The sequence below is a fragment of the Salmo salar genome, chromosome ssa13 (genome assembly GCF_905237065.1).
Source record: "Salmo salar chromosome ssa13, Ssal_v3.1, whole genome shotgun sequence".
In the NCBI taxonomy this organism is placed as follows: Eukaryota; Metazoa; Chordata; class Actinopteri; order Salmoniformes; family Salmonidae; genus Salmo; species Salmo salar.
In genome coordinates this window covers 40,279,766-40,303,929 of record NC_059454.1, presented here as the reverse complement: position 1 = coordinate 40,303,929, position 24,164 = coordinate 40,279,766, and the positions used below count along the sequence as shown (strand labels likewise).

Genomic DNA, 24,164 nt, shown 5'->3' with positions numbered 1-24,164 from the left:
TCTCTGCTAGGTAAAGCTCCGCCTTATCTCTGCTCACTGGTCTCCATAACAACACCCACCCGTAGCACACGCTCCAGCAGGTATATCTCACTGCAGGTATATCTCACTGGTCATCCCCAAAGCCAACACGTCCTTTGGCCGCTTTTCCTTCCAGTTCTCTGCTGCCAATGACTGGAACGAATTGCAAAAATCGCTGAAGTTGGAGACTTATATCTCCCTCACTAACTTTAAACATCAGCTATCTGTGCAGCTTACCGATCGCTGCAGCTGTACACAGCCTATCTGTAAATAGCCCATCCAACTACCTACCTCATCCCCATATTGTTTTATTTACTTTTTTGCTCTTTTTCACACCAGTATTTCTACTTGCACATCATCATCTGCACATCTATCACTCCAGTGTTAATTTGCTAAATTGTAATTACTTGGTACTATGGCCTATTTTATTGCCTTACCTACTTATGCCATTTTCACACACTGTATATAGACTTTTCTATTGTGTTATTGACTGTATGTTTGTTTATTCCATGTGTAACTCTGTTGTTTGCGTCACACTACTTTGCTTTATCTTGGCCAGGTCGCAATTGTAAATGAGAACTTGTTCTCAACTGGCCTACCTGGTTAAATAAAGGTGAAATAAATAAATAACTTTAAAAAATGTGTTCCCCACCTGCACTCACAACTCTTAAAGCACAGAAATATATTTCAACTAAAAATATTACATTTTGTTCTTTTGAAATATATATTTTTTAAATTAATAAATTTCTTAAGACTTGAATACATTTCCTTTCGTATTCTAAAATGTTACATAAGGCTTTTCTAATGTTAATCACTGGCCTCCGAGGCCAATCAAAGTAGATCAGATTTGCATTAGGTTACAAGCTGCATATTAAACACCATCAAAGGAAACTTAAATTATAGCCTAACAGTATGCTAATACACATAATAATAGGCCATAGCCTATATAGACTAGTACAGTGATTACAACTTTATTAGTCGAGATAACTTTAGGAGTCAAAATGCCTGCCGAGTGCAATTCTCTGCCCTAGGAGATTGGAGGCCCTTCATGGCAAAATCACTGATATCAAATAAATTGGCACATGCGCCAACATCAAGGTCTCTTGAAAAAAAATAATGAACAGTGAACTTGTTTGGCCATTTTACTTGTTTTGGCTAGCCAAGTTGGCTAATGAGTTTTAGCTAGCTATAGCTAAAGGTGAATAGCCTACACAGTGTAGCCTAGCCTACACAGCAATAGCTACTGTTTACTGCACATGGTATCAGTGCGAAGTGACACACGTGCCAGATCCCGCCCATTATTTTGAGATTGATAAGCAGATTTTTTTTTTTTACAATTTGTATTTATTTTTCCTGGTTAATAATCATAATTCATATTCATTATATAGGCCTAATAGATTTTATTACAGCCATATATTTTATGTAAGATGTCCTTGAGTGTCCTAAAAGGCATCTGCTAAATAAACTGTATTATTATTGTCAATATATAGCCCTTTCTTTGTCCCACCCCTTCTCTATGGGTGTATGAATGTTTATGCCAGTGCTCGAACGCTGTAGGCACTGGTACTCATTTTGAGTGCCGGTACCGTTTATATTTAGGTTCAGGAACTCAATATTTTGAGCTAATATTCTATGAGGTGCAGGAACTCGAGCAGAAAAAAAATGCAGGTGCCGGTGAGCTCCTGCTCAAGTCAAGTACTGTGCTTAGGTAAAAAGAGAAATAATGTCCCATTTGTAACACTGACAAATAGAGCAATAACATTTAAACAAAAAAATAATCTCAATCTGATTGGGTGGACCTGGCTCCCCCATTGGGTGGGCCTGCGCCCACCCAGGCCCAAGCCCCTGGTGCCAACCCTCATGTGATGGATATGGTGACAGCAGCTATAAGCTTAACAGAGGCCTGCTAATAGCACATCTCAACTTAGATGTAATGACATTGAGCTGCATAGAAATGCTGGCCCATATCCGTCCTGATGAACAGGATCAAAGTCAATCGATATGGATGACCTGGAAGATCTCCACCTGCAACTATTGCGCAACTGCAGCCTAGTTGCAGAATGGTGCATTGGACATCACATAACAGTGCTTCAGCAATGAAATTGCAAACACCTGTGCAGAACACATCACTGTGTATTTTATTACTTTCAGTATTATATTCAGGTTATTTCCAAGAGGCTAGATATATAGTTGTTTTGCATTGCTAGCGGGCATCACTGAGCAAGTTCAGTTTGCAGTGAAACAAAAGACTACTTCTTTATACTGAATATTTATTTAGTCAATCCATTGCCAGTGCAGAATAAACTAGATTACAATTAAAACACTTGCTGAACCTATTGCGGTTCACGGGCAATTTGTGAAGTCACGTGAATCATGTGTCTATAAACTGACAAACAGGGGCTGTATCACATTAGTGGAAACCAAGACTATTCTTAGGGCAGATCTGTCAGTTTTGACGAGCAGAAGCAACTTTTCATAACAGGTTAGGGGAATGAGGTTAAGGTTAGTTAGAGGGTTAGCTAAAATTGTCCCGGTCACAACTAACATATCTAACTACAATCAGGTCTGCCCTGACCAAAGTCTTGGTTTCCACTAATGCGATGCAGCCAAACAGGGTAGGTATGCTCTCTAGTGGTAACCATTAGGAACAGCATCAAAACAACATGGGACAAGACGTACATATGAGGATGTACTTAAACGTTATAAAATTAGATGACAGTGCATGGCCTTTATTTTATATTCTGCAAAGTACTGTCCCGGCAGCACAACGGAGGCATTCAACACTGGAGGATACATAAGGCTGGGTCTGACTAACAATGTTTTCCCTTGGCTATACTATTATCATAGAGATTGGCAAATGATAAATGATGGATATAGTGTAAGAAAATAGCCTGTCAATTCAGAAATGTATTTCACCCATTCACTAAATGCTGCATTTAGACAAGCAGACAAAGTTTGATCTTATTCTTCACTAATTGGTCTTTTGACCAATCAGATCTGATGTGACTGGTCAAAAGAACAATTAAAATTGGGCTGCCTGTGTATTGCAGCCTTAGTACCACACATCCAATTAGTGACCAATATATAAAAAAGGTCATTTAGTGACTTCCATCAAACAACGATTCCTAGAGGAGTGCACTGGTTAACCCGAGACTAAACATTAACTATAAATGTAACATGCAAAACAATCCACAACATGAGTCACTGAAAGTGCAAAAAAAAAAAAAAGAAAAAGTTACTTTTTTTTAATTAATACTAGTAAATAATCTCATATTTAACATCTTTAATAATATTGAATTGTTATGGACCACGCAATTCTCAAAGAACAAATTGTTATAATATCTAATTTATACAGTATACAAAAGTAGAATTGTGACATTACCTGGTGCTTAGCAGAACTCACTCATCCAGGGTTACACACACACAAAAAAAGAAGACATTTTACACAACACTGTCCAACCCACAGAATATATTAACCCTGTGTTAAGAACCTGTGACAGTTCTCAACTTCTTGGCTTTGAGTTCAGCTGGCTGTGGGGGGGGTCTCTTTATTCTGGGGCTGCTGCTGGAGCAGGACTGCCTTCACTGGAGATGAATGGCCAGTGGGAACAAGCCAGGAAGGCCTGGATGCATCCAGATTGTAATCCATACATCTCTAGACCAGTTTCCGTGTTATACCTCTGGAGTCAGACAGTACATGGCGGCTCAACACAGAGCACAACACTCCTGGAGAAATACCTTCACCAATACATCTTTGGCTTTGCAAATATAAGATCATGCGTGTGCGTCTGTAAGCAGCAATATTCTCTTTAAATAAATTGAAGTGTGTATGTATACCTGTACATATGTATTAATGTGGGCATGTACTGCCAAAATAAAGGAAACACCATCATAAGTGTCTTAATATGGCGTTGGGCCACCACGAGCCAGAACAACTTCAATGCGCCTTGGCATAGATTCTACAAGTGTCTGGAACTATTGGAGGGATGGGACACCATTCTTCCATGAGAAATTCCATAATTTGGTGTTTTGTTGATGGAAAACAGTCTCAGGCACCGCTCCAGAAGTATTCAATTGGATTGAGATCTGGTGACAGACACACTTTAAACCCCCTAGGCTCCTTTGAGACCCCTCTATCAAAGTCGCAGAGATCTCTTCTAGCCATGGTAGCCAAAATAATGGGCAACTGGGCATTTTTATACATGACCCTAAGCATGATGGGATGTTAATTGCTTAATTAACTAAAGAACCACATGTGTGGAAGCACCTGCTTTCAATATACTTTGCATCCTTCATTTACTCAAGTGTTTCCTTCATTTTAGCAGTTATATATATATATATATATATGCGTCACCCTCACGCCCAGTGCACCTGTGCCCCTGCTGAGGCTGTGGAGTGTCTCTTGGCCTCCAGCAGCGAGGTGGCCTGCTGCTTGTCACTCTCGATCTCCTTGAGTCGCTTCTCGTCCAGGAAGGACACCAGAGAGTTCCTCATGTCAACCACCTCCAGCATCTCCTGTAGCACACGGTCCTCTTCTGCCTGCTGCTCCGCCGTCTTCTCAGAGTCTGGGGTGGACACGGACACAAGAGGATTTTACGGACACACGTCAAACTTCGCATAGGAGCGGAACAAAAAGCCTATCCGCTCCCTATTTGCTCCTCCCAATAAGTGAGCATTTAACGCTATCCGTGAGACAACTGCAACGATCCAGTCTTTTTGTAGAAAAACATACCATCTAGCTCCATGTATTGTCTGAGCTCCATCTCCAGCATGCTCTGTTTGTCCTCCAACTCCAGCTGTCGAGACCTGAGGGGCAGAGGAAACAGAAAACAGTTGAATAGAAGTGGCTGGTTTCATTCAATAGGGCCTTAGTTGCAGATAATGGAACCCCCCCCCACAGCTCACGCTCAGCTCATGGGTCAACATGGCAAAACAAGGGTGCAGCTCTGTTGAACACAATAACATCTCTGTCAGGAGTGTGAAGTCTGCTTCTCTGTCCCCCACTAGCTACTTCAGCTAGGGACTCTCACCACACAAGAACACCACACTCTGTATAATGTATGGAAATGTATTGAAAGTTCTACACTCACGCCACCATGAGGTCTGACTCCTCAGAGACCAAGGCGTTCTTCTGGTGGACCAGATGGATCCACTGGTCGATCATCTCAGGGGAACCTCCACTGCCTGTGGGAGAATGAGAAGATATGGTGGGGGAGAGGGGCGAAAGAGACTCAAGGAGTTCCTGCTCCATATTCCTTGATCCCTAAAGTTTGCCAAATGCCAATGTTTCACTCTACGGACCTCCATCCGAGCATCACAGGATAAAAGATAGAAAAGGCAAATTTTTGCTGATCAAGACAAGCGATGTTCAAAGTACTGTGTTATGGTTCACTAGATCAAACGAAAGCGTCGGGGTGGGTGGGTGGGGGGGGGTCGCACCTTCCTCTCCTCGGAGTACCTGCTCCAACACCACACCTTTATCCTCCAGCTCTTTAAACGTCACCTCAATCTCCTCCAGGCGTCTCTGAATAGACTGGGTGGGGGAGGGGTCACAAGCATACAATAAGATGAGCTTTAAAGCAGAAAACACTGGACAAGCAGCAAGACTCAATACTGGCAGGTCCAGTGTTAAGACTAACCATCCCAATGTAGAGCTGTTCTGATCTGGCATCAGCAGACTGTCCTGTTCAGACAGTGAACTGACCTGTGCAGTATTCAGTAGGGTGCACCAGAGCAAAACCTTTAGCAACGATAAATGTTCTCTCTCTAGTAAACACAATCCTGTGCTTTACTGGCAAATCTCAGTACAGTGAACCAACCTGCGCTTTGTGGAAGCGCTGCATCTCACACGACTTGGCCCGTCGATCCAACGTCCTCATCTTCAACAGCTCCAGTTTCTCAGCCTCCACAGGGTCTGAAGGGAGGGTCTGGAACTACAAACAAGGGAGAGTGTGTGTGTGTGTGTGTGTGCGTGCAATGTCGATGGACTTAATATGCCAGCCAGACAAGTCCCACTCCTTACCTTATCATCATATAAATCCAAGCCATCTGGTGCAAACATATCCAACTCATCATCCTCCTCCTCCTCCTCCTCCTCATCAGCACCATCTTCCTCAGATACACTGTGGCCATAATGTACTTCTTCGAAGTTAAATAAATACAATTATTAATTCAGAATAGATATGAAGAACACGGCTATTAACAATTGCTGTTTGCCATGTAAATAAATCAATAATGTATAGGTATAAAGATAATGTGGTCATACTGACACCATATAATTAGGAATCAGAATACCAAAATGGACATGAACCTTCTTATGATGGGATAAAGGTCAACCATTTTGGTCAGGGAGTTGGTCCACCATGGTTTGCCAGTGCTGTGATAGTGTAAAATAATACATTTGAATCATTTATCTGAACTGTATGTTTGTTGGTTAGCTAGCCAGACAGCTTAAGAGGAATGATTCTATTAATATATAGATTTTTTTAAATAAACTGCCAATATGCCAACATTCCATTCAAACAATGCAGTCAATCCACAGCCAGACACTGGATAAAAATCAGTTGATGATAGGTCTTAGACAAGTTGTAAATTCAAAAAGTAATGATATTGTATCATGTAGAATAGCCCTCGCTACTTTCCAAGAAAACACATTTATACAAAAAAATTGGTATAAAATCCATTTTAACTATTTATATTATGACAATAATTATACTACACAACTTCTGATATAAATCACATGCCTTACTTTATTTTCCTGCATAATTAAAATCAGGATTATGCCTCTACTGCCATTCATTCCAATTAGACTGGTTTGGATTACTCCCTGAGCAAAGTGGCTGCCATTTTCACCCCATTCTGGAACTTTGAGGGTTTATGACATAGCCCCTCTAGTAATTTAATAGGATCTCTATGGCCGAGACAGTAAATCCACACCACACTAGGGTCTTTACCTGGGTGGCTGTTGAGGACGCTGAAGCGTTGGTCCCTCCCCAGCCGAGGGGAGGACAAGTTCCAGGGGGAGAACTTGGAGCGGACCCTGGCGTGCTGACCCTGGCCCTCCACTGGTTCCTCTTTCCTCCTGAAGCAGCGGCGGTTCCTGTGCTCCCGTATGTGTCCCCCCGATCCAGGGCCCCCACTCCAGTAGCCCTCCTCCTCCTGGCCGTCTGCACCTCAAATCAAACTTTATTAAACCCTTCAAGCTTTCGATTGGGCCATTTTAAACATGATTTTTTTGATCATACCTCAAAAAAGGTTGTATATTCACACTCCCATTTAAAAATCGCAACATTTTTACAGTTTAAACAATAGAAGAGACAAAACAAAGGTCATGAAAGAGAAAGACACCTGGGGGTTTGGGTGGGCAGGGACCCCCTGCTGTGGCTGAGGAAGAGGAGCAGGAGGAAGAACCAGGTGTCTCCGAGTCAGAGTCCAGGCTGAAGCTCAAGTTGACTAGGTGGTTCTTCTCCTCGTCGGTCAGCTGCAGCTTCCGCAGGAATGGCTTCGGCCTGGAGTCAGGGGCTGCCTTGGGGGTCCCTTTCTCTCCTGCTGCCCTGGGGGACCCCTTCTCCCCTACATGGGCTGGTGACGTGTCCCTTTTTGGGGTGAGGACGGTGCGTGGTTTGGGTAAAGGAGGGGAGGCCTGGGGGCTTGGGATGGCCAAGCGAGAGTGGCGAGGTTTTGGGACAGGGGTCAGAGGATCCGAGGGGGCATCCTCACCCCCCTCCTTCCCCTCTTCCTCCACCTCACAGTCCTCAAACCCTTTCTTTGTGAAAACGTCTATGGGTGGTTTTGGTGAGACAGGGGGCTCGTCTACAGGGCTAGGTTGTTTGCTACTGGGGTCTTCCTGACTCGGAGGATGCAGAGGTTCCATGGGTTTAGGAGGACCCGAGTCTCGATAGTACTCATCGTCCTCAGAGGGACAAGGTGAGGGGTCTTCACTGGAGATTGAATTCACACCTCTCTTCTCCTCGTGATCTCCGATGGTATCCTAGAAGGGGGGGGGGGGGGGGAATGAAAGAAGCATTGTAGCATTAGCATTGTTGTGACTAAACATTCCTCTGTAAATGAATGGTTACGGTACACTGCCCTGTTGGAAATGAACAGGTCTTGTAACTCAACGCTAATGTACTACTTCTACCCACTAGCTGTCCTTAACTGTTCTGTACAGACAAGTTGAGCCACAAGCTGGCAACATGGTATGCAACAGAACGGTTTAATTTCCCATCTGCTCAAACTCAGAACAGAGAGACCCACCTTAACGGATGGGGATTGTTCCTTGTTCTCTATCTGTTCAGAGTGTAGCTCACAGTAGAACTTCCCTGAGGGCACAAGAGGGAAAACAACAGCTTGCACAGACTCTGGATCTGAGATGCCACTTGACAACCCTTTCTCCCGTTCTCCTTTTCACATGAACCACAAAACGTGTAAAAGGGTATCGTTCATTCATTTTTCATATGGTGCATAAATAAATTAAACTGTGCTGTATTTATCATCCGGATGTAGGTTCCTTGCCTTGGAGGATTTAACTTACTACAGGTATGGAAGCTGTTGCACTAGAAATAACAATATTCTGTTTCTGTATTGTCCAAAGAGGGAGTAGCTTGCTGCGTCTTTGTGAGCAGACAACATTTCAGAAGACAGAACACAACATGTCACAGAGAATATTTTCCATACTTGAGTACATAACGACCATGGAAGTCCCACTTGCATAGTAACATGATGTTGTGCTTGTAAATAATTCAAAGGGCTCATTAGGACCCAGCAGATATCCCACGAGACTGAGTGCCAGTCTATGCTATCAGGTCACCTCCTTGGCATTCGTCAGCATGCTAAGGAATTAACATGATTAGCACAAGCAGACTGGCACTCAGCGGTAGAAGAAGTTGTGATGCTCACTCACCCGTGTGCTGGCTAAAGGTATATCTGCCCAGTCTGAGGGTGGTGCCACACTGCTGGCAGGTGAAGCAGCTACGGTGGAAGAACTTGCCCTCAGTACTGATCCTTTCCAGCACAAAGACCCGCTGGCCGCAGAAGTAACACTCCTCATTGTTCATTGACGTCGGGCTTAGTTCAGGGTCAGGGGTCACCTCAGGGGCTGAGAGAGGGGCTACAGGCTGAGAGCAAAGAAATTGAGAGCAACAATCACATTTGAACAGTACTTCAATAACTTAGCACAAAAACATGTGCTTATGATGTAACAATAGCGACTAGTCCTGAATGCCAGAGAAAGAGGAACGACTCAAAATGACAAATCCGGCGTGTTGAACAATTATTACAAAGGTCTGTACCTTAGGTGTTATACCCCAGTAGTAACCAAAGAGAGGAACAAGCGCCAGTGATGTCAGTAGTTCAATAACATACACGGAAACATTGTATAGAATCGCAGTTGGAGTAGTCCTGAAGTCTGCAGATACAGCCATCACACAGCAAAAGGTTAGCGCTGCATGGGAGCCTATGGTAATGAGGATAGCATTTGTATTCTAGACACTACTCACATCTTCCTCATCTCCCATCCTCATCCTTTTATCTTTTTCTTCTGTCTCGGCTGCCAGTCTCTCCTGTGTAAAAAATAAAATAAAACAGTCACATGACCGTTTATGGTTTAAAATATGCAAATTAATAATGGGTGATGTCGAAATGAACAATGCTTTAGATATCATCTTACATGCTTGAAAGGTGTCTGCTATTACAGTTGATTTTGGAAAAGGCCAACAAAGGTACACATCTACTGTAAGTGTTCTGTAGTATGGTATTAGCTATAATAACGAACTACAAATCAAATGATGATTAAAACACATTGTGTAACTGTTGACAATGAATGAATCAAAGTATAATTACAAGAACCAAAACCAAAATGGCTGGGCATGTGAATTCAAGGTTCTTATCTAGAGAACTCTGATATTACTGTAAGCAAATAGTTAACGACAGCAGGGAGCTGCATGAAAAAGATTGACAATCGATGTGAACTTGAGGTTGGCCTACTCTCCATTTTACCCAACAGACAAACGTTTTTTAGCGCGCTATCCCTGATACTGTATTGAGTAAACAGCTGACTAGTCGCAGTGACAACATGCAGCTGATTGCCTGAGCCTTACCTTGCGTCTTTGCAGAGAGTTGTGCTTGAGCTTGTTGAGGAAGAACACGGCCTGAAAAGACAGGGTCTTGGACGGTGTCAGGAGAAGGCTCGGGGGTTCTGCTGCAGAGACACACACGCACTCCAGCTTTAGTTTCATACTGTCCCTGTTCTGCCAGAACAACACACACGTTTCACAGGAACCAACCTAACTCACTGTGTTGTCCCGAGTCCCTCCCTACAGCAGAGAACCTGCATTTTAAAATGTGCACAGCTTCTTGTACATAAACAATGTCTTCCGGCTTTTTTTCTACCAATCTCTCTTATGTAAAAATCCTGTCAGTCATTTTATATCACACATCCGGCTTCTCCACACTGCTGTTGAAAACAAGGCTTTGTAGGATATGTAATTAAATTCAACTTGTCAATCCCCCTGAGAGAACTCCTGTGTAAACGCCCCGTAACAGACAGGACATGTCCCTCGTGCATGCGCATCTGTGTGCAAGCCAGACAGCCGATCCCCCTACAGAGAGCTACTGTATGCTACCTACAGCATCACAGCGACAAGGCAAGCGGAGCAAGTCACACCCTCTATCCAAGCCTGCTTCCAAATGCTGGATCACCACTGAAAATATCTCTGCTACACACACTCTGCTTGTATTTACCAGAAATACCCCGGCAGCAAAAACAGACCGGGAAAATCCTTCTTCCTCACAGCAGGAATATTAGATATCATTTAGATGACGCTGAGGCTAGTCCCACCCAAGCCTGATAAGCCATTTCCTCACGGGCTGCTGTGCCGTTTGCTTTGACTGCTGCTTGTCTTACCGACTGAGAGCAGCACAACCCTGACAGTCAATCAGGGCTGGTTATGAGCACAGACCCAGCTACTCTAACCAGAGGAATGCTGGGTAATGCTCTTAAAGGGACAATGACCCTCTCCCTCCTTATCAACACAAAACACATTTTATAGAGAAAAAAACACCTGGGCCCAAGGTTGTACAAATGGGGGTTACATAAGCTATGCACTGTGTAAACAGCAGACCTAGGGCCAGATTCAATCGCTTTCACTAATAGTAGGCTATGTGATATGGTTAATATTGAAAACTGCTGAAATTTGGTCCAGCATTTTTAGAAATAAAGCACACTAAAAACACCTTTACGTAATGAATACAACTACGCATAATGTCGAGATAACAATGTCACAGTAACATTCTACAAATATACATAATCTAGTCTCATGATAGACAGACCTCAACACCACTTTCTTGTTCAAAATGGCTGGCGTCAAGGCTACAAGTAATCAAACAATCACGGTGCTAATTATTGGATGTAACAAGTGTGACAACCATTGCCCTGATGCTTACCACTAGTGGGTGTCCTTTCGTTGAAGGCATCGTGGATCTGTGTGAGGTAGAGCACCATGGAGAGCTTGTCTATCTGTTCCTTGGTGGCCATGTCACTGGCTGATATGATGGGAGGGATGCCCAGCTCTCCCTCCAGGAGGCTGAAGGCCAGCTGGTTGTTGTGGACCGAATCAGACTCCTTCAGAGAGGACATGTCACTGTGGAGGGACAGGTGAGGAGAGTCACTATGTTGACCAGGGCCATGTTCAGTAGGGCACACCATAGAAAATGGACGTTTGCTTTCTTATTGGACAGGTAGTAGCATGGAATTAGAATAATTTGAACAGGAAAAGCCTCTCAGACCAATGGCATTTTACTGTAGACTCATGGGTACGTCTTTCTTTCTGTGGTACTACTTGTGCATTTGCTACATTTGTGGTGTATAAGTTGAATTGTCCCCTTATAAAGCCCATAGACTCACATAAGATGGGGTCTGAAGGTGTTGATGAGGGCACACAGGGCCAGGCCAGACCTCCAGGACTGGGTCAGATCCTTCACCTTCACCCTGTCGTACCCTGCCGTGTGCTGCTGGCACCACTTCAACAGCTCCTCAAAAGCTCCAACCGAATCTGGGCCATGAACACACATAGGAACACTGCATTAGGATTTAGAATGCATGCTCAATAGGCCTACACTACGCAAGAATCGCTCCGCCATTTCCTGGTTGTTAAAATTAGAATAGTTTGCCTAATTTCAGTTTAATGACAAAACAAGCAAGTATAGTGTAGAGAATCATTGTACCATCTAAACCACTGTGAAATATCTTTCCATAACGAAAAATATTGTATTTTCAGATGTTTGAAGCGGGTGTACACAACTGAAAGTAAAAGACAACAAAAACTAAAATTAAGAACGCAATAACGCACATAGAACAGATCTACCGCTTCTTAAACTTGCTTTCAATGAGAAGGACAGATCTAAAACTCACATTTCTATGTGTATTTGGTCAGGTCTCCCAATAAGTTGCAGCTTTAAAACTTGTAATTCCATTACAGAATTACCCCAAAAATCTGTAACAGAATTATTGCAACTGAATGGGAAATCATAATAGTCACAAACCACAGTTGGGTCACCTGCTACTGTCCTCCCTTCCACTGGCATACTGTTATGTTCAGCTCAGAACTGTTTTCTTTGTCTTTCTGTTATCTGGTCTGGAGTGTTAAAACAGTCAGACTGGACAGTTCTCTGCTGTGCTGCACTGTGATTTCCAAAATTGCGAAGTATGAGAATTACTACATTCAGATCCATAATTATGCATCTCTGTACAGTACAGATCAAGGACCCATGATGTAATTCCGTTACCGTAATTCCATTACCAGATGTAAATCCACTTGTAGTTCAATAACCAAAATATATATTTTTCAAACTCAAGGTGTCATGTCATAGCTGACACCCCATTCTTTCTGCGGACAATTTTGAATCTTAATTCAGGGCACATATTTAATAACGTTTTTGGAAAATGTAAATCTGTTACCAAAATTTGCATCTGCATAGTTCTTCCACTAAGTTCTTTTTTGTAAAATCTCCTGTGGAAATTGTTAAAAGTAGTCCTTGTGCATAGAGTTGTATAGTTTGTAAAACATTAAGATCAAAGGTTTTTGTTTAGCATACATTTAAAGTGGAAAAAACGGAGTCAAAGTGTAATTCCGTTACCGTGGAATTGCCCAGCACAGTCGTGCCCAAACAAAAATGAATCATGCCCATGCTCCCCTCATGCATTACTGCTTTAGTGAAGTGAAGCTAGACAAACCTTTCTGCTTCTTGGTTGGTCGGCCCAAATCAATATGGTCTTCAACATCATACAGATGTTGCAACTTTGGAATGCATGCAAAGAGAGAGAATCATGATAAACAATATAGCACTTGATTTTAATTGAATTTTATACTAGAGCCAGAACACAGTAGCCTGGTCCCAGATATGCTTGTGCTGTCTTGCCAACTCCTACGGTCATTGTCAAGCAACGGCAATAGGAGTTGGATATACAGCACAAACAGATCTAGGACCAGGCTAAGAACACAGTTGGCTTCATAAAGCTGGTACTCAAATGCAGAAGCTGGGGTTTGGTTTGATGCAGTGTAATTGATCTGGTAGTTTGTGAAAACTAAAGCCTTTCAGATCAATACTCCTCTAGTGGGGGAAATCAAAAAGCATTTCCTAGCCGGCTCAACACTTCATACACAAACAGAGCAGTTTCCTGGCAACGCATGTATACTCTAGGAAATATCAACCCAAAATGGCAGAGCAGCACTGACATAATTCACAATGTGTTTACAATGTTACTCAGCACGATATCTATTCACTTTGCTAGCACTGATACAGTGAGACAGTTATACCCTTTTCACACCATCGAACCAACCTGAACCAAACTTTACTGAGCTGGCCTCGTTACGCATCCACTATAGTTGCTGGAACCGTGTTGAAAAGAAAAGATCCAAGACAGCACAGTGTCTTTCAGTTTGGCCCAATAGTATGAATCAGGCATCAATGGAGCTTTGAGTCTGTGCTGACCATAGAAATAGAAGGACTATAATGTAATAGATCATATTTGTGTGTTTCTGACCTGGTTGGCCTTGATGGAGTTGAGGTTGACGTGCTGGTAGCGTGTAGCCGGGTCTATGCTAAAGGCACTGTAGTTTTTATTGATGTTCTCTGGCGTGGTCTGGGACAGGAGCTGGTAGATACTCTCCCTATTCAGTCAGAGGGAAAGAAATCTTCTAGAATCACTTCTACCTCAGAAGCTCAGTGTAGAACTGAAGAAGAAGCAGCTCCAAAGGAACAGAAGATTGATGGGTTTGTTCAGGAAGATTTTTTTTAAAGCAGCTGCTTGTGAAGTAATGGATGTTCAAAGAATGTTGTGAGGAAAAACAGTTAACCTGTTAGGGCTAGGGGGCAGTATTTACACGGCCGGATAAAAAACGTACCCGATTTAATCTGGTTATTACTACTGCCCAGAAACTAGAATATGCATATAATTACTGGCTTTGGATAGAAAACACCCTAAAGTTTCTAAAACTGTTTGAATGGTGTCTGTGAGTATAACAGAACTCATATGGCAGGCAAAAACCTGAGAAGATTCTGTACAGGAAGTGCCCGCTCTGACCATTCCTTGGGCTTCTTGGCTCTGTTTATTGAAAACTTAGGATCTTTGCTGTAACGTGACACTTCCTACGGCTCCCATAGGCTCTCAGAACCCGGGAAAAAGCTGAATGATGTAATTCCAGCCGCTGGCTGAAACACATTAGCGCCTTTGGTAAGTGGTCGATCAGAGGACCATCAGACTGAGGCGCGTGCACGGGGCGACACCATGTTTTTATTTTCTCTCTCTTTGTACTAAAACACGATTTCCCGGTCGGAATATTATCGCTTTTTTTACGAGAAAAATTGCATAAAAATTTATTTTAAACAGCGGTTGACATGCTTCGAAGTACGGTAATGGAATATTTAGAAATGTTTTGTCACGAAACGCGTCGGGCGCGTCACCCTTCTTTACCCTTTCGGATAGTGTCTTGAACGCACGAACAAAACGCCGCTATTTGGATATAACTATGGATTATTTTGAACCAAACCAACATTTGTTATTGAAGTAGAAGTCCTGGGAGTGCATTCTGATGAAGAACAGCAAAGGTAATAACATTTTTCTTCTAGTAAATCTGACTTTGGTGAGGGCTAAACTTGCTGGGTGTCTAAATAGCTAGCCCTGTGATGCCGGGCTATCTACTCAGAATATTGAAAAATGTGCTTTCACCGTAAAGCTATTTTAAAATCGGACATAGCGAGTGCATAGAGGAGTTCTGTATCTATAATTATTAAAATAATTGTTATGTTTTTTGTGAACGTTTATCGTGAGTAATTTAGTAAATTCACCGGAAGTTTGCTAGTTCTGAACGTCACATGCTAATGTAAAAAGCTGGTTTTTGATATAAATATGAACTTGATTGAACAAAACATGCATGTATTGTATAACATAATGTCCTAAGATTGTCATCTGATGAAGATCATCAAAGGTTAGTGCTGCATTTAGCTGTGATTTGGGTTTATGTGACATTCTATGCTAGCTTGAAAAATGGGTGTCTGATTATTTCTGGCTGGGTACTCTGCTGACATAATCTAATGTTTTGCTTTCGTTGTAAAGCCTTTTTGAAATCGGACAGTGTGGTTAGATTAACGAGAGTCTTGTCTTTAAAATGGTGTAAAATAGTCATATGTTTGAGAAATTGAAGTAATAGCATTTCTAAGGTATTTGAATAACGCGCCACGGGATTCCACTGGATGTTACGTAGGTGGGACGAAATCGTCCCACTGGCACAAGAGAAGTTTTAAAGGCCTAGAGTGGTATTACCAGTTGGAGAGTTTTCTCTGAAAAGCCCAGCTAGGGTAACCCCCTTCTATACAGTAACAACGAAGAGGGATGGGCACATGATTTTTGAGGTGGTGTTTATAATCATATACAAAAAGCTTTGTTACCGTTCAGCAACGACTTCCAGGTGGGGTTTTCCCTTGCCCCAGCTCCTGACCATCCACGCTGTGTCGAAGGCAGCCAGAAAGCCACGGGCAATACCTGTTCCCAGAGGCCAGAAAGGCTGTGGACACACACTTTCTATCAAAACCCTTTCAGAACCGTGCTGTAGGACAACAGGAAATTGTATGTAGACACTGTTATGCCCGGAGACAATTTTATACTCAATTTCCTAAGTGAGGACCATGTATAAAGTACAATCAGTGTACCATTGTGTGTATAACTGAATGTACATACAGTATGTGAGAATATAGAAACCATGAACATGTTAGACATTTTACAACAAGGTCGTCATCCATCACATGTACATGACCTCTCACCTCCACCAGGCAGTCTCCGACCAGGCCCATGAGTAGTTTCTTTCCTTTCCTCTCCCTGACCAGCGAGGCGTTCTCAGCACGGTGCATACAGGTGAAGTCAAACATGGCCACGTCAGGCTGGCCAGCGTGGTTCAGGGCAAACTGCATGTTGGGCAGGCGGTGGCCTGTGGAGAAGTGGGCAGCGCCGTGGGCATAACGCAACAAGGCCTCCTGGTCCACGTTGGCCTGGCCCAGGAGCTGATTGGCGTCACTGAAGTCCTGGAGACAAGAGGGAACATATTTGAGGTGGTCACAGAGGGGACACCATATAATTAAATAGGACAAAAATACAAATGGGGAACTATGGGGGACACATTGGGAGTGGTCAGTGCCTGAAGTGGAATGATAAAGGTGCCAGTAAGAATTGTAGGGGCCAGTACTCATTTTAATTTTACAGTACTGGTGTTCTTATATAAGAGGTACCGATACTCAAGCAGTAGAAAATTGGAGAAGCTGATAGTCTGTACTACTGATGCAGACTGGCATAATTAAAGCACTGGGGTGGTGGTGACACACATCAGAGAGCTGTCTATCACGGACTAGAATCTAGATGCTGCTTTATGTGAAAACATTGGATATAATCCTCCCACGTAGTCTAGTCAAGCATTATATGCTCCACATAAAGAAGCAAGCCGACACTGTGAGTCAGCATCTTTAAACAAAGTGGAACAGTGACAAGAATTACACAAATACCAACCCTCCATAATCATGCACAAATATATAGAATGATTACAGCTTCAGTGCAACAGAAATACTAAACAGTTACTCAGCAGAACATCTCCCATCTTGGCAACTGAACTATAACAGATGAGACAGAAGAAAGTCTCTATTTTGATAACAGGCAGAGTGGGCTCTAATCATTGAAGACAAAACAAGAAGATCTGGCTTTGTCGTTCCAGACTACTAGTGTGACAAGAGGGAGCGAGAGTGAGCAGTGTACACAGTAGCATGGCTGGGGAGACCTAGTGCTGACCCTGTGCTGGATAGACATCAATTACATTAACACGGTTTATTAGCGGCTAATCCCAAAGAGCAGGAAAAGCCCCCAGCTTGTTTGGAGAGGACTATGTTGGGATCCAGGCTTGGGCCAGTTTGTCTCAGTGTTGTGAAAAGCCCTCTAGAGGCCTAGTGTGGAGCTGCTGCTGGTGCTGGTTGTAATGATGTGGTTCCCTCACCTGTTTAATGACCCCCATCTTTAACAGGCTCTTCTTCTTGGCAGTCATGACAAAGTAGTGGGTGGCGTCTTTATAGTAGACTATGTTCTCCAGATCAATACCTGGAGGGAGGGTGGGAGAGATAGAGAGGAGAGAGAAAGAAAGAAAAGAGAGGAGATAGAGGGTGAGAGAGGGTGATGAAGATATGGAAAGGGAGAGAGAAAGAGAGAGAGAGAGCGAGAGAGAGAGAGAGAACAAAATGAATGAGTGAGAAACTAAGAACAAGACAATGACAGGACAAGTGAAACAGCACTAGAGCACAAGAGAAGAAGAACAGGGGGATTGCATCACAGATGATAGCATCAATTCAAATGACATAGACAAGAGGAAGAGGGACACAGATTAAAAAGACAGCACTCTCCACTGTCCACTCCTTCTCTGTCGCCATAACTGTCACCATGCCCAGACTGTGCAATATTTTTTATCCTGAGCCACGGTCGCTGAAACCTTAGCGTCCAACAGTAGAAGTGCTGGCACTCAGTAGACCCAAACCAGGGTCATAGAATAGAATCCTACCTTTCTCTGTGAGCAGGTCCTGGAAGAACTTCTGGTTGTAGATGCGGGCCACACCACTGATCTCTGCCACCTGGGCCTCGGCTGCTGAGTGATGGTTGATGAAGTTACATGTGATGCCGATGGCCAGCTTTCCTCGCAGCTCCTTCCACCTGAAGCCTGGGGAGAAAGACATGCATATCGAGGAGAAGCACATGCAGCCTGAATTCAGGTGCATATAATTGAGTGTTTCCGTTTAATAAATCAAACGTATCAGAGCTTGAGTGTCCGGTTACATTCTTCATTTTCTAAGTGTGTCCTCACTGCTCACCGTCAGGGATGAAGTCCTATTAAAATATACTGGTCTAAAGTGTGTACAGTATGTGCAGCAGTATGACAGCGTGTGACTGTGTCCTCACCATCAGGGACAAAGCGTCCTCCTCCTGCAGAGATGAAGACATCAAACTGGAACTTCCCAGCAGGGTGATCGTCAGGAAACAGCTCGGCCATCCAGCCTGATGGAGGGAGCCATAGGGAACCACAGAGAGAGCATAGCATTAAGGTCTATTATCACACACAGGATTCTGGGCAGATTGTTTCAACTGCCCTACAAGCTTTTACAGCCATGCAAATAGCTAGTATTTTATTTCTCTAATACAGGGAGGGAACAGAGGGGAGTCTAGAAGTACCTGTGGCTTCTGAGGGCTCCACGAAGCCTTTGAATTCCACCCCAGTGTGAACCTCCACCCCCAGGAGGAGAGACACCTTCAGCAGTATCAGCTGGAGCTGGCGGATGCCTGAAGGATACAGACACATAGAAAGATGTTTGATATTGTCACACAGGGAATTAAAACAATCCTCTTCAATTCAAACAGTTGACTGATGCCTGATGATACGGACACACACTACCAGTCAAAAGTTTTAGAACACCTACTCATTCAAGGGTTTTTCTTAATTTTTACTATTTTATACATTGTAGAATAATAGTGAAGACATCAAAACCATGAAATAACACATATGGAAACATGTAGTAACCAAAAAAGTGGTAAACAAATCAAAATATATTTTATATTTGAGATTCTTCAAATAGCCACCCTTTGCCTTGATGAGAGCTTTGCACACTCTTGGCATTCTCTCAACCAGCTTCACCTGGAATGCTTTTCCAACAGTCTTGAATGAGTTCGCACATATGCTGAGCACTTGTTGGATGCTTTTCCTTCACTCTGCGGTCCAACTCATCCCAAACCATCTCAATTGTGTTGAGGTCGGGTGACTGTGGAGGCCAGGTCATCTGATGTAGCACTCCATCATTCTCCTACTTGGTCAAATAGCCCTTACACAGCCTGGAGGTGTGTTTTGGGTGATTGTCCTGTTGAAAAACAAATGATAGTCCCACTAAGCCCAAACCAGATGGGATGGCGTATCGCTGCAGAATGCTGTGGTAGCCGTGCTGGTTAAGTGTGCCTTGAATTCTAAATAAATCACAGACAGGGTCACCAGCAAAGCACCCCCACACCATAACACATCCTGCTCCATGCTTTTACAGCGGTTGGAACCAAAAATAACCAATTTGGACTGTTCCACCGGTCTCTTCTTCTTATTGGTGTCCTTTAGAAGTGGTTTCTTTGCAGTAATTTGACCATGAAGCCTGATTCACACAGTCTCCTCTGAACAGTTGATGTTGAGATGTGTCTGTTACTTGAATTCTGTGAAACATTTATTTGGGCTGCAATTTCTGAGGCTGGTAACGCTAATGAACGTATCCTCTGCAGCAGAGGTAACTCTGAGTCTTCCTTTCCTGTGGCGGTCCCCATGAGAGCCAGTTTCATCATAGCCCTTGATGGTTTTCACGACTGCATTTGAAGAAAATAAATATATATCCGTATTGACTGACCTTCATGTCTTAAAGTAATGATGGACTGTCATTTTTCTTTGCTTATTTGAGCTGTTCATGCCATAATATGGACTTGGTCTTTTACCAAATAGGGCTATCCCCCTACCTTGTCAGAACACAACTGATTGGCTCAAACGCATTAAGAAGGAAATAAATTCCACAAATTAACTTTTAACAAGGCACACCTGTTAATTGAAATGCATTCCAGGTACTGTACACAGGTACTGTATGTGAAAAAATAACCGTAAAAGCATCATCAACTAAAGGTTGGATTTAGTCATACATAATGAATAAAGATATATGATTGGCATTATTACATCAGTAAATCTAGTTGATATAGTATGGCAGTGGTAGACATACTGATGTGATCCAGAGCCCCAGTACAGAATTTGCCGTAGAACTTCTTGGCAGCCAGCCCACGCAGGTCATAGATGGTGTAAGGCCAGAGGTGCAGCACGTTATTCCGGGAGAAAGAGTCCCTCTTCTCCAGTACCACCACCTGAGCCCCCAGCAGAGCCAGCTCTATGGCTGTCCTCAGCCCGCACGGCCCTGCACCCAGCACCAGGCACTGAGGAGAGAGAGAGAGAGATACAAAGGTGGGTAGAGGGGGGAGAAAGAGAGAGCGAGACGGAGGGAGAGGGAAAGGGTACGTGAGAGAGAAGAGGGGAGAGAGTGGGGGGAGAGAAGGAATAAATATAGAGAGGGAGGAAGGAAGGAAACAGGATAAAGCTCTGCAGTTGCTGAATGCACCTTGATAGATAGTATCAAAAGCACTGACAGTACTCTGCCACTGTAGAGACACAATGCTGATGTTGAAACCTGAAACACAGCTGGAAATCCATCTCTAACAGAGCACCACACAGCCACCCTCCTTGTACAAATGTATTTTACTTTAGATAACTTCTTCAGAATTCCTCTTCTTCGTTTAAATGAGAAAAAATAAATACACACACACACACACACACACACACACACACACACACACACACACACACACACACACACACACACACACACACACACACACACACACACACACACACACACACACCTTGGTTTTGACACAGACTTTGCCCTGCTGGTAATCTTGGTGTTGGGCCCGCTTGTCCAGCTTGATCCAGAGGGCTTTGGCCTTCCAGTAGTTGAGCCTCTCCTTGAGCTTGGTGTAGAAACTCTGGTAGTCCCGGGGGTCCAATTGTAGGTGGTGGCAGAGCTCTGAGAAGGTACGCTGCACCTCCTTACAGGTCTGGCTCTGGACAAACTGGTCAAAGAGGGCATGGGAGGGGTTGGTGGGGTCCTGGTTCACCATGGTAGTGGATGCTGAACCTGAGCCTCCAGATTCTTGGATGTTCACTGTGGATTAAGTAAACACCAACACCATGAGAAAACTAAAATATAAGTTATATTATTAAAAGTTGTCCTCTAAAAATGGGCATAATTTTTTTTTTTAAATAACCTGCCTAAAAATAACTGAGCTCAACTACAGCAGTTATTATGATAAAAAGACTAGCTAACAAAGTGATGCATTTTTGCCGATGAGCTTTGGAAATATATGGAGGTGGTCTAGAGGTCTGACTAACAGACAACAACTGGGGACAATTCTCTCCGTCTGAAAATAAAACCCTAAAATCAGATGGTTTTAAAGTCACCTGAGTCATAGTAATCGCTAACTTCCCCAACCACGTGTTCTGTGTAGGTTCAGTGTCTTTATGACAGCTCCCTAAGACTGAATGCTACCACGATGGGTGTTTACCATTGAACTTAGTGACGATATATTACACACAAATAAGACAGTCTACTATTAATAACCACTTCCTGTATCTTTGGTCCAGTGTTTCGCTTTCAGAGGGAAGAGAGACAGAAGTGGTTGGCCACATCACACTGAACAGATGGGATAAACTTAGCTTCACACTGGCCACAAATAATAGTCTCTATCCTCTTTACTTAAACTGGTTAGATAAATCACTTATTCAACATTGGCTCTGGGCACGGTAATACTAATAGATCTGAAAAGGGCTTACTTGGATCACATAGGCAGCTAATATCAAGATAAACCACTGTTCAAGTCACATAGCTGAGCATTACAATGACTAAAACACGCTGCTACTAGAACTCCTTCCACACACCTATACTACTACTACCACTACATGTCAGTCAAAAAAGCAGTAAATATACATACAGATATGGACAGAAGAATCATTAAACTCCAGTTTAAATGTGCAGGCAAATGTAGACCAACCTAAAATGTTTAACAGCAGTGACAACAACTAGGTGACAAACTCTACTCAAGCTACTGTATGTGTCAAGCGTTTAGTGCATTGTGGTTGGCAAGTCATTTCCTGGAACTAATGTTTTGTTCACACATGACTTCCTGAGATGACATTTACAAATGCTGTAACTTGCTGGTTATATTCAGCATCTTCTGCTAGACACCTGAGGCAGACAGACACAAACCCTATTGGACAGAGTGGGTGAGGGCTTTTTATGGCCATAGAGCTATAAAAATAGATGTGTTTGTGGGAGAAATATAGGCTACTGTACACTACAACCTAACATAACTGTACGAAGAGCTATTCATTCAATGGACCGAGATTGTCCAGATGTTAAGAATGAGGTCATAAAAACAGGCTCTAGTCTAGTGTACATTATGCATGAGGAACCCTCCCGCTCTCAGTAGTTCCCACTCTATGTACTGTAACATTTCCCTGGAGTTCTCTTTGGCCCTCATATAGTTGCTCTGTAACAACTCAAAATGTTATACTGGACATTGATATAACATTGCAGCTGAGAGTTGAACCTCTCCGTCACTGAATCAGGCGGAGCTAGAAATCAGACACAGCCTTGACAGTTGGAACACTTCAGCTGTCAGATCTAGCAGTATCATATCAACTCAGGCCCAACAGTCACACTGTAGCTATGCAAGGGAACTAGATCTGTCAAAATACACAGGATATTGCTTCACTGGAGACAGAATGACTGAACATAATATTCCTCAAAACCATATAATTAAAATTATAACTGCAGCGCTCTCCAGTCATGCATGCTCTTGAACTCAGCTTTACAGTGACGTGAAGTGACTGCCATAAAGCTGGTATAAACCAGAGGCACACAACCACACTAAAATGTGGGCACAAATTTCTGCCTTATAATGATTAATCCTTTCTTATCAAATACAATAACAGCTTGCATGTGGGCACAAAGGTCAGGGCTAAAGTCCTTCTCTCAATAGACCTCAAGGAAGCAAATAAAGGTGTGTCCAATACATGTAAGCAGGAGGTCACTTTCAGTATTAGTGGTGTGCAACTTGAATGTCCTAGTATCCTACGGTCCCCAGCATCTCATCTTCTCTGAGTCGTCTTATGCCAGTCGGTCATTCAAGTCTGTCACACACCTACGACTGGTTGTTCAGCTTCATTTTAGATGTGATATTTCCGGTATCCTTCTTCTTTGTTAAGCAACAGACATCTGCAAACAGAAAGTTGTGTCATTCGTCTTCATGCGCAACATCCTGAGTATTTCATCTAAGAGAGAGACAAGAGCAACGGTATTTGTTCATACTGTCGAAAGACAGTTGACAGCCTCAATGAAGTGTTGGCTGCTGTGGTGGAGAAAGAAAGTAGACAGTTCTTGCCTGTTCTTGACTCTTGTGATGATGTATGTGGTTAAGAATGCTGCACCCTGCAAAGCACAGAGCATCTGCCTGGTACAAACACACACCATTTAGAGTCTGTTTCATTCCTGAGGTTCTACTCAAGTCTTGTCATGACAAATATGGACATGGCCAGGAGCAAAACCTTGAAGAGTGAGGAAGAACCTTTCCTTATGAAGTAGACTGCTCTGCTTGAGCAATGATCAAGTTATTGCTATACTTCCGACAGACAAGGCAGATGTTACATTTACGTGAGGAGAACAACAGTGGATAAGCTTTTTTGACTTACCCCGTCACGTGTCGGCTGAGGACAAAGGGTCTGCCACAATGACTGGTCTGCAAACGTTGCGGTGTATATTATCAAGCTGCTGACTGCCTCTAACATGACAGAGCAGCCAAAAGTTGGGGCAAGGAAAGGGGCGGGACAGCAGAACAGTAGACACAGCACCAATGAGAGAGGTAGAAAGAAAGGTGAGTGAATTGGGTATGAGATGCTAACCGTATTTCCCTGAAGTTAACTAATGTGTTTTTGCTCATTTGC

At 43.1% G+C, this 24,164-nt stretch overlaps 1 protein-coding gene across 10 annotated transcripts; it reads right to left on the bottom strand.

Annotated features, from left to right (window-relative positions):
* Positions 1 to 2,271: 2,271 nt before the first annotated feature.
* LOC106567111 (F-actin-monooxygenase mical1) lies at positions 2,272 to 24,094 on the bottom strand. 10 transcript variants are annotated; one of them, XM_014136018.2, is made up of 27 exons: positions 23,913 to 24,047; positions 23,606 to 23,674; positions 23,366 to 23,439; positions 21,026 to 21,327; positions 20,335 to 20,542; positions 18,770 to 18,877; positions 18,500 to 18,595; positions 18,105 to 18,260; positions 17,550 to 17,650; positions 16,336 to 16,593; positions 15,964 to 16,079; positions 14,060 to 14,186; positions 13,250 to 13,313; positions 11,921 to 12,068; positions 11,461 to 11,657; positions 10,116 to 10,216; positions 9,516 to 9,578; positions 8,921 to 9,134; positions 8,275 to 8,339; positions 7,366 to 8,008; positions 6,972 to 7,190; positions 6,041 to 6,156; positions 5,838 to 5,951; positions 5,458 to 5,551; positions 5,109 to 5,202; positions 4,751 to 4,824; positions 2,272 to 4,583 (listed from the first exon to the last, which is right to left on the bottom strand). In XM_014136018.2, the coding sequence occupies exons 4-27, from the start codon at positions 21,281 to 21,283 to the stop codon at positions 4,375 to 4,377; spliced, it is 3,843 nt and encodes a 1,280-aa protein (XP_013991493.1). In that variant the 5' UTR covers positions 21,284 to 21,327; positions 23,366 to 23,439; positions 23,606 to 23,674; positions 23,913 to 24,047; the 3' UTR covers positions 2,272 to 4,374. The 10 variants fall into 10 exon arrangements, with proteins under 10 accessions (XP_013991493.1, XP_045549216.1, XP_013991494.1 ...); XM_045693260.1 differs by having other exon boundaries at positions 6,041 to 6,159; positions 23,913 to 24,046; XM_014136019.2 differs by having other exon boundaries at positions 6,041 to 6,159; positions 6,972 to 7,184; positions 23,913 to 24,045.
* Between the last annotated feature and the right edge of the window lie 70 nt (positions 24,095 to 24,164).

Bases quoted from the DNA above. Each gene is read 5' to 3' on its own strand.
- LOC106567111 (XM_014136016.2), bottom strand. From the start codon at position 21,283: ATGGTGAACCAGGACCCCACCAACCCCTCCCATGCCCTCTTTGACCAG. The intron at 5,952-6,040 runs GTAAGGAGTGGG...CCTTGTTTGTAG, and splicing joins TGGATTTATATGATGATAAG to TTCCAGACCCTCCCTTCAGA. The intron at 4,584-4,750 runs GTATGTTTTTCT...TGTCCACCCCAG, and splicing joins ACAATACATGGAGCTAGATG to ACTCTGAGAAGACGGCGGAG.